This window comes from Lucilia sericata, unplaced genomic scaffold (assembly GCF_015586225.1).
Source record: "Lucilia sericata isolate MDLA Ls3-8-SP2 unplaced genomic scaffold, ASM1558622v1 Contig000462F_arrow, whole genome shotgun sequence".
Lineage (NCBI taxonomy): Eukaryota > Metazoa > Arthropoda > Insecta > Diptera > Calliphoridae > Lucilia > Lucilia sericata.
Genome location: NW_023994477.1, coordinates 93,968 through 104,177, shown reverse-complemented (window position 1 = coordinate 104,177; position 10,210 = coordinate 93,968). Strand labels below are relative to the sequence as shown.

Sequence of the window (10,210 nt, the reverse complement as noted above, 5' to 3'; positions counted from 1 at the left end):
ACATTTGTACCAGAAGCTATAGGGAGCTGGGGTGAAATTTGAGAAACTTGACCTTGCGATCTAGGATCTCTATGAAGCAAAGAGTGATGCTTTTGTCTACACAACGAACAAACATGAGTACTTCTACAATTCTTAAAATCGTGAGAAGTCGCCAAACAATTTGAACAACACCTAAGTCTCTTGACAGTTGACAGCCTATCATCTACACTCTGACTCAAGAAGTTAGGACAAAGTCTTAGGGGGTGTGGTCCTTGACAAAGGAAACAACGACAAACTGTGGGACTCGGGGTAGTGTTTGTTGCAAAACTTTGAACTCTTCTAGAGTCATTAAATGATTTCTTTGGGGTTCTTTTTCGACACAGTATTCTGGGGTTTATTTTGAACTGGGTTGAACTGTCTTATATCAGAAATAAACTCAAGAGTTTTGAAATAAGCTGTCAAAAAAGCGTCCATATCTTCCCACTTTGGAGATTTTGGACAAAGTTTCTTGGACTGTTCCCAGAGACTTTAAGTATTTTCGGGTAGCTTTGTAGCACAAATATACACTAACATGACGTGATAAAATATTTCCGGGGTAACTTCTAATAATGAAAGATTAGTAATACAATCATTAAGCGTTCGTTGCAGATTTTTAATATTCGGGCCTGTTTCTTGGGTAAGGGGTTTAATACTTAAAAGAGTACGAAGCTGTTCATTTATGAGGGCGTCTTTGTTCTCATATGTGTCAACTAACTTTTTCCATGCCACTGCATAGCCATCGTTAGTCAATGGAACAGTTTGTATGACATCATGATCATCTTTTGCAGTTTTCTGCAATAAATAGTACAATTTCTGTACTGGGGTCAAACGGGGGTTATTGCCATACAACGCAGAGAATATGTCTCGGAATGAAGGCCAGTTCTTATAGTCACCATAGAAAATTGGGTGTTACAAGGGGGTAAATGAACGAGTGGTATTGAACTTGCTCCATGATCATTGGACTTTTCTGCCTGAGCATTGGATTTTAAATTGTCCAAATGGGTCGTGATCAAGGAGATACCACGAGTGTAGGTACTATAAGAAGCCATATACCTGGACTTTACTTCAACGATTTGTGGGGTTTTCAATTGTTCAGCTTCGATCAACAAAGTATCGTATGCTGAAAGAACAGCTTCCCATAAACGGGTTAATTCCTTTTCATGGCTACTTAACGAACCAATTCGATGTTCGCCAACAGGAATTATTGAAATATAAGCCTCGAATTCGGCTAAACGATCTGCATTGCGAATTAATGTGGACATGTCCATTTTAGATCTTAATAAATACCGGGTAATTTTGGCAAAAAGCAAGAAAAATTAGGGGGAAATTGAAAAATATTCAATAAGTAGAGTAAACTTGCTCAAAAACAAATTAAAAGATAAACAATCTAATCTTCAAAATTAATTTAAAAGATTGAATTTAATCACGTATCAAGGATTTAAGGATCAGAATAAAATCGAAATCGACAAAAAACGAGTAAAATTTTCAAAAAAAAGATCAAAAACTTTTCAAAATTTCAATAAATATTTGGATAAATTGGAATTTACGACGTAAATTCCACAAAAAAACGGGTTAAAAGTATAAAAATATTAAATATTAAAGTGATTTTACACGTTGTTCGTTTTTAAGGGTAAAAATTTTACAAAAAATGGGTTTAAAATATTTCGAACAACAATTTTTTATAGTGTAAAAGCACTTTCAATATTAAAAAAGTATAAAAATGTATAAAAACACACTAATACTACAAACGAATAAACGGTTACTCACTTCGAATAAAATTAATAATTATTTTTCACTTAAAAATAATTATTCTTTAATGAAATTTTACTAATGAGTTAAATTTGTATTTAAATTCAGACCTGGGCGATTTCCATTAATTTTACATTAACATTAAATTAAAAAAAAATAATTTAATGTAAAAAATATTGCATTAACATTAAATTTGTAAAATTTAATGCATTAAATTTCCATTAACATTAAATATTTTTGGATTTAATGCATTAATTTTACATTAACATTAAATATTTTTGAAATTAATGCATTAATTTTGCATTAACATTAAATATATCTGAATTTAGTGCATTACTTTTACATTAACATTAAATAAGCAATAAAATTAATGCATTAATATTCCATTAACATTAATATATATAAAAATTGATAAACATAAATAAAAATACAGCACAAAAGACCTCGATCTAACTAAATACAACTAAAATTAAATAGGTTAAAGTCCTTTCTAATAACTCCTATATTCCATTCAAACTTGTGTGTTTTAAATATGATATTTATATAAGATTCCACAGACAAAATAAACTAAAAAAGGAATATCTGGGAAGTGATACTATTCTTCTAATAAGTATTTTCGTGTATAGGACTTGTTCACATCAGTGAACAATTGAACGTTACCATCCCTGAAATCCAATAGCACCCACACCAAACTGCAGCCAACTTCATTTTTTATACGAACGTCAGCTGCAGTTTTTGCCTTTTTACTTACTTCTAATCAACCTGTCGGAATAAGAACAACAAGTGCGGTTTTTTGTATCCCTACACCCTACTACTTAATACTAAAGTTAAAACCATAAAAACCCAAAGTGTAAACTGAAAGTTACTTTTATTTACTAAATAGTGAAATTCATTATAATTAAACTATATACAAAATAAAATATTGAATAAAATATTTAAAATAATATAATTGTTAATTGTATTAACAACCCTAAAAGTATAGTTAATTATCAATAATTATTAAAATTTGTGAACTTAATAAAACTATATCACAGTGATAATACTTACCCTAAAATAAATAAATAAATAAACAAATATTAAAACCTAAAACTAACCGAAAATACTTACCTTAATATTGAACATAAAACTTAACCTAGTTATATACTAAATACTTACCCTATTTACTTACCCTATATACTTACCGAAAAGATCAATAAACACATAAGTATTATAACGTTTTATGAAAATATCCCAAGCCTTTGTTATTTACCCTTCCTCCTAATTCCCGCGTAAGTACCTATCTACCCATCTCCCTCTAACCCCTAAAAAAACATTGGTCCAATCGAGCCTTTAAAAAAGAAACGGCTATATTGATAAAAAATACAGTCCACAAAAATAAAGCTGAAAAGAAAGTAAGCTTAAAAAAAAAAATAAAAAGTGTGTGAAGAAAGTGAAAAGTGTTGAAAGTAAGCAAAAGCAAGTGTATGTAAAAAAAATAAAAAACCCACCCTTAAAAATAAAACTAAAAATTAAAAAAAAAAAAAAAAGAGAATAAACAATTAAAAATACCCTACAAACTAAAACATAAATAATATAAACTAAATTAAAAATAAAATTGTGTAATAAATTACAATTGTAAAAAAAAACAAAACAAAAAAGTGTACAAATTGTAACAAAAAACAGACAAAAAGCTTAAAACAAATAAATTGTGTAAAATAAACAACAAAGTGCACAAAGTAAAAAACAAAATATTTGTTACAAAAGACAACAAAATTTTCAACAAATAAAACTGAAACAAATTTAAAATAAACAGAAAACACAACAAATCAAAATTCACAACATAAAAACAGTGAAAAGAAAAAATGCATTACAAATAAAAACAAATATTTTTAACACGAACATACAAAAAAAAAAAAAATACAGTGAAACACAAAATATTAATCTAAAAAGAAAAAAAAAAATTACCCACATACCCCAATACCTATTTGTTTAAAAAAAAAAAAAAAAAATTAAATAAATAAAAAACATATAAAAACTACAAAAACAGAAATTAGTAATACATAATTATTTAACAAATTAACAAAAATTTAAAAAAAAATATACACACAAATTCATTAAAACAAGAATAAATAACAATTACACATAATTAAAATAATTAAAATTTATAAATTTACACACTGTATTTTTAAAGAACAATACCCAAAAAATAAACAAGAAATAAAACACACACAAAACATATACACACGCTTAAACATACATACCAGACCCAGCTTACATATTACAACAGCAACACTACACACAAGATCAACACACATCATAGCGGGAAGAAGGTGTAAAGAAGAATCGACAACACAAGAGATTTTTTTTTTTTTTGGTTTATCTCTTGTGAAGGTTTGTACCCTACCCCCAGCAAACAAGGTAAGTGTATTTTTTACAACTTACTAATAAAATTTAAATTTCCATTTTTTTGTATTATATTAGTTTTATTTGTCAAGCAATATAATATAAAAATATTTTCTATTCAAAACCCACTCACCCACCCACCCTATTAAAAACTTTTTTGGAAATATTTTTATATATTGCTTGATTAAGCTAATATTACCACCCGAATTGTGTAGCGTACCCATACACACATAAAATACCCTGTCGGAAATTTAAGTTTGCTGTTACAAATTTTTTGTAGATTTTTAAATTAAATTAACCCAATATGTCCGATTTAAAATCTTTGGCCGCCACTTTAATGCGATATATCCAAATGGATTTGGAGTCTTTTGAGGAAGATTATCGTTCCTCTCCGGAAAGTTTTCAATCGCTACCCGCACTCAAATTCAAAAAACGTGAATTAAGTGATTTATGGTCTAAAATTGACCATAAATTCACTCAAATTAGAGAATCCGCAGATTTACTCGATCCAAAGAAGGCTGAAACAATCAATTTAACGGAAGTTGTGCATCATTTTAGATCTGCCAGAAATTTTTATAGAACTAGTATGATCTCAATAGATGAATCTATTGAAGAGATTACTAAGGCCAATGATACCCGAGCCTCATTACCCGAACCCCCACAACCCAACAATTCCGTAGCCTTCAATGTACCTCCATGCGATATGCCTACATTTAATGGAGATTTTAAATCTTGGGCTTCTTTCCGGGATCTTTTTAAAGCCATATATGGTAACAACACACGCTTAAGTGGAGTTGAAAAACTCTTCTATCTTAAGCAAAAAACAAGCGGCGAAGCCAAAGAAATCGTTGACAACGCACCCCTAACTAATGATGGCTTTCTCATAGCGTGGACCCAACTCGTCTCTCAATTTGAAAATAGACGAATGCAAATCAATGCGCAATTGAAAACACTTTTTAATTTACCCACAGTAAGCACCATGTGCAGTGCTTCTATAAGAAAGCTTCAGAGAAAGATTAATTGTTGTATTGCTAATTTAAATTCATTAGAAATTGATACGGATAATTGGGATCCTATCTTTGTATATCTTTGCTTATCAAAATTACCCAAAGAAACCCGAAGAGAGTTTGAAAAAACTCTCAATGATAGCGCTGAAATGCCGCCTTGGACGAATCTTGATGTGTTCTTAACGAACACTTTTAAAGAACTTACATCAGTAAACGATGTTCCAGATTCGAATCCTAATACCCACCCTAAAACCAAACAATTTACTGAAACAAAATATAACCCTGACAGGAGAGCCAAAGCGTTTCACAATGTAACCCATTCTTCAAAGAAACCCCACCCAAACCCCAAACCTCAAAATGAACAAAAATTCTCTAACCCAAACCATATACCCAATTCAAATACCCAAAAGAATGCAAATGCCCAAAATACCCAAAAGAAACCAAATACCCAAAACACCCAAACTAAACTCTATGGGTCCATTTGCAAACTTTGTGAAAAGAATCACACCCTAAGAGAATGTTCTTCATTTAATTCTTTAGGATTAAACCAAAGAATTGAATTTGTAAATGAGAATGGAATTTGTTACAATTGTTTAGCTACTGGACATGTCATAAAAGATTGTTATAGCGCATTTAAGTGTAGATATTGCGGCGGTAAACATAATTCGCTTTTACACAAGCCGAACTCTAACCCTAACCCACAAGTTGAAAATACTCAGGCGTCAACATCACACAATGCAGTACAGTCTTTCTCAACCCACACCCAATCAAGCAAACCAATACCCATAGATGACAGAACGAAGTTATTAGGAACTGCAGTTCTGAACGTTGATGTTCAAGAAGAACTATTTCCAGCTAGAGCGCTTATTGACCCAGCTTCAGACTTCTCGTTTATCACAGATAAACTGAGAAGGAAGTTAAAATTACCCACTACACCCATAGTTGCTGAAATATCAGGATTGAATGAAATAGTTTCAGCTCGTTCGAATAAATTATGTCAAGTTTTATTGCGCTCTAACACACAAAATGAATTTAAATTGAATATCCAAGCAATTGTTGTTAAAACATTAACCAAAAACTTACCCACCCAAAATTTAAACCCCACCCTAATACAAGACTTGGAAAATATTCAATTGGCTGACCAAAAATTCTACGAAAGTCGACCTATAGACTTTATTATTGGCAGCGATTTTTACCCACAGATTTTAAAATCTGGAGTCAGAAAAGACTTACTCAATACCCTTATAGCTCAGGAGACTGAGTTTGGCTGGATTTTAACAGGACCCGTTCAGAATTCGCAAAATACCCAACCCTTAGTTTCTTACTTCAGTTCAGTAACGCTTGATAAAGTTTTGACCAAGTTCTGGGAAATTGAAGATGTACCCACCCAACCCAAAGTTTCAGAAGAAAGTTCTTTATGTGAAGAAACTTTCAAGACCACTACCCTTCGATTGCCAAATGGCCGTTATCAGGTAAATTTACCATTTATATACCCTCCTGTTGAGTTAGGAAACTCTAGACACGTTGCTATGGCTCAATTTCTACGTAACGAGAAAAGTTTAATGAAAAAGCCAGAGCTTAAAATGGAATATGATAACGTCCTACAAGAGTATATCGATTTAGGTCATATGAAACCAATTAAATATAACCCAAACATTCCTTCAAACACCCATTATTATTTACCCCATCACGCTGTTGTTAAACTTGATCGTGTTACGACAAAAGTTCGAGTTGTATTTAATGCATCTAGCAAAACCTCGAACGGCAACAGTCTTAATGATACCCTACACACTGGTCCTACCCTACAACAAGATTTAGTTGTACTTATCTTGAAATGGCGCTTTTACAAGATAGTTTATAATGCCGACATTACAAAAATGTACCGGCAAATTATGCTAAACCCTACCCACACACCCTTCCAACGGATATTATTCCGTAAAAGCGTCAACGAACCCATTCAAGATTATGAACTGCAAACAGTTACATTTGGTGTTAACTGTGCACCATATTTGGCTATTAGAACCCTACACAAATTAGCCGACGACATTCAAAATACCCACCCTATAGCTTCGCAAATTTTGCGAAACAACATGTATGTTGATGATGTCTTAGCCGGAGGTCACACAATTGAAGAAGCTCAAAAAGCTCAAACCCAATTGATCGCGGCTCTAGACTCTGCTGGTTTTCCTTTGAGAAAATGGATTTCCAATACAAAGGAATTATTACACAATTTACCCGAAGAACATCTACTAGATGTTGATTTACTCACCCTACCCGAATCAAATAATGCTAAAACGTTAGGCATTCGTTGGAACGCTAAGGAAGATACGTTTTTCTTTAATGTACCCTTAATTGAAAGAAAATCAGCATACACAAAGCGAACTGTGTTATCAGACATTGCTCGTCTTTTTGACCCAGCTGGTTGGTTAGCGCCAATTGTTATATCTGCCAAGATTATTATGCAGCAAATTTGGCAAGATAATACAGCTTGGGATGAATGTCTTAACCCACTCACCCTTATAAAATGGCAAAAGTTTTTGCAGTTCTACGATAATATTAATAGAATTCGTATTCCAAGATGGATTAACTTTTCACCTTCAGCAAAAATTGAGTTTCATGGTTTTTCAGATGCTTCTGAAAAGGCATACTCTGCATGTCTATATGCACGAGTAACACCCATAGACGGACCTAATTCCGTAACCCTACTCTTCGCTAAGACGAGAGTTGCGCCAATCAAAGTAATCTCGTTACCAAAACTTGAACTTTGTGGTGCAGTGTTGTTGGCAAATATGACACACAATGTACTCACCCAACTCAACCTACCCTTACATCAGACGTATTTCTGGACCGACTCATCTATAGTTTTGGCCTGGCTTAGTAAACACCCTAACTCGTGGAATACATTTGTGGCAAAAAGAGTTTCAACAATTCTACAAACAGTAGGAGTAGATAACTGGAATCATGTTGCTTCACACGATAATCCTGCCGATGTTGCTAGCCGAGGATGTAATGCTGATGAGTTAAAAGATGACACTTTATGGTGGAATGGACCATCGTGGTTGAAAGAAGTCGCGTCGAAGTGGCCAACAACAGATAAACACTTTATTACTCAAGCTGAAGCTAAAGTTAGTCAGTCGTTTACTACGACAGTTAATACCCACCCTACCTTAGATACGAATACTGAAAACCCAGACATATTATCAAGATTTTCGAAATTGTCAAAAGCTCTAAGAGTAATGACATATGTCTATCGATTTTGTGATCGCGCATCATATACCCGAAGAAATACAATTCGAAATGATAGAGTTATTCTTGATCGAAATAACCCACAACTAGTCAATGATAGACTACGTTTATTAACTACCCACCCAAGTATTGAACTTGATGCGTCAGAGATCAAATCTACCCGTGATAGACTTATTATTCTTTGTCAGACAGAATATTTCAACAACGAATATAACTGTTTGAAGAGAAAATACCCTATACCCAACAAAAGTGACCTGCTTACCCTAACTCCATTTTTAGATTCTGCAATGATAATGCGTGCAAATGGTAGACTAGCAAATTCCAACAGTTTGTCCTATTCCGAAAGACACCCAATATTAATACCCTATAAAAGTGCATTTGCTAAATTACTAGTACAACACGTCCACCTGGTAACCCTGCATGGTGGAAATCAACTTATGTTGAGAATAATCCGATCAGGATATTGGATTCCGAAACTTAAGAATCTGATTAGTAATGTTGTTAACAAATGCTCACCCTGCATAAGATATAGGAATAGACAAACAACCCAATTTATGGCGGCGTTGCCACCAGAAAGAACCCAAATAGATAAAGCTTTTACAAATGTTGGCGTTGATTTTGCAGGACCATTTGACGTCAAAGCATATAGTGGCAGAACTTGTAAAATAACGAAAGGTTACGTTTGTGTTTTTGTTTGCTTTGCAACAAAAGCCATCCACTTGGAGCCAACATCTGATTTGTCTACCCAAGCCTTTATGGCAGCCTTCGCTCGATTTTTTTCGAGGCGGGGATGCCCTGTCGCCATTTACTCGGACAATGGGACAAATTTCATTGGAGCTAGTAAGCTATTGAAGAAAGAGCGACAGGAATTCATCAGGCAATTGAAAGGTTCCGTTATATCTACCAACAGTTTTCAGAATTTGACGTGGCATTTTATACCCCCAGGTGCACCACACATGGGCGGTTTATGGGAGGCAGGAGTTAAAAGCTTTAAAGCTCATTTGAAGAAAATAAATACCCTTAAATATACATTTGAAGAGCTAGCTACACTCCTTGCTCGAATAGAAGGATGCCTAAACTCGAGACCCTTAAGCCCGTCAAGTGAAAACCCTCAGGATCTTAACCCGTTAACCCCAGGACACTTTTTAATTGGCTCACCCATACTTACCCCTGCAGAACCCGACACAAGCAGTGATAATATAACCCTGGCAAACAGATGGCAAAAATTAAGGATACAACATCACAACTTTTGTAAAAGATGGAAAGATGAATATCTTAAAGAGCTCCATAAAAGATATAAGTGGAAAAACCCTACCCGAGAAGTTGAAATAGGTGATATTGTAGTAATTAGACAAGACAATTTAGCACCCAATGAATGGTTACTTGGACGTGTGACCAAAACACACCCTGGTTCTGATGGTAGAAATAGAGTAGTTGACTTACAAACTTCAACTGGAACTCTAACACGACCAATTACTAAAATTGTTGTTTTACCCGCTAATTAGTCTAATACTTTTACTCAAACCCTTACCCAATATAACAATATCCTTAATTATTTCAACTAACCCATATACTAACCCAATATATTATGAATCATATTTAACACTTCACCCTAACACACTAATTCATTCATAATATTTCATTTTCATAAACCATCTTTTAATTCCATACAGAATGGCACCCAATAACAAACGAGGATCTAACTCTGGTCGCTCTGGTCGCCGTAATACGCATCACCACAAAGGAAGCCGAAGCCATCATAACCCCAAAAGAACAACAAAATATTATGGTTGCGGTATTTGTAAGGC

General features: G+C 33.5%; 1 protein-coding gene across 1 annotated transcript; it reads left to right on the top strand.

Moving 5' to 3' along the window:
• The first annotated feature begins 4,453 nt into the window (after positions 1-4,453).
• On the top strand, positions 4,454-9,907 carry LOC119605190. Its single transcript, XM_037958145.1, has one exon. It carries the CDS (start codon positions 4,454-4,456, stop codon positions 9,905-9,907), a length of 5,454 nt encoding a protein of 1,817 aa, XP_037814073.1.
• The last annotated feature ends 303 nt before the right edge of the window (positions 9,908-10,210 follow it).

Bases quoted from the DNA above. Each gene is read 5' to 3' on its own strand.
- LOC119605190 (XM_037958145.1), top strand. From the start codon at position 4,454: ATGTCCGATTTAAAATCTTTGGCCGCCACTTTAATGCGATATATCCAA.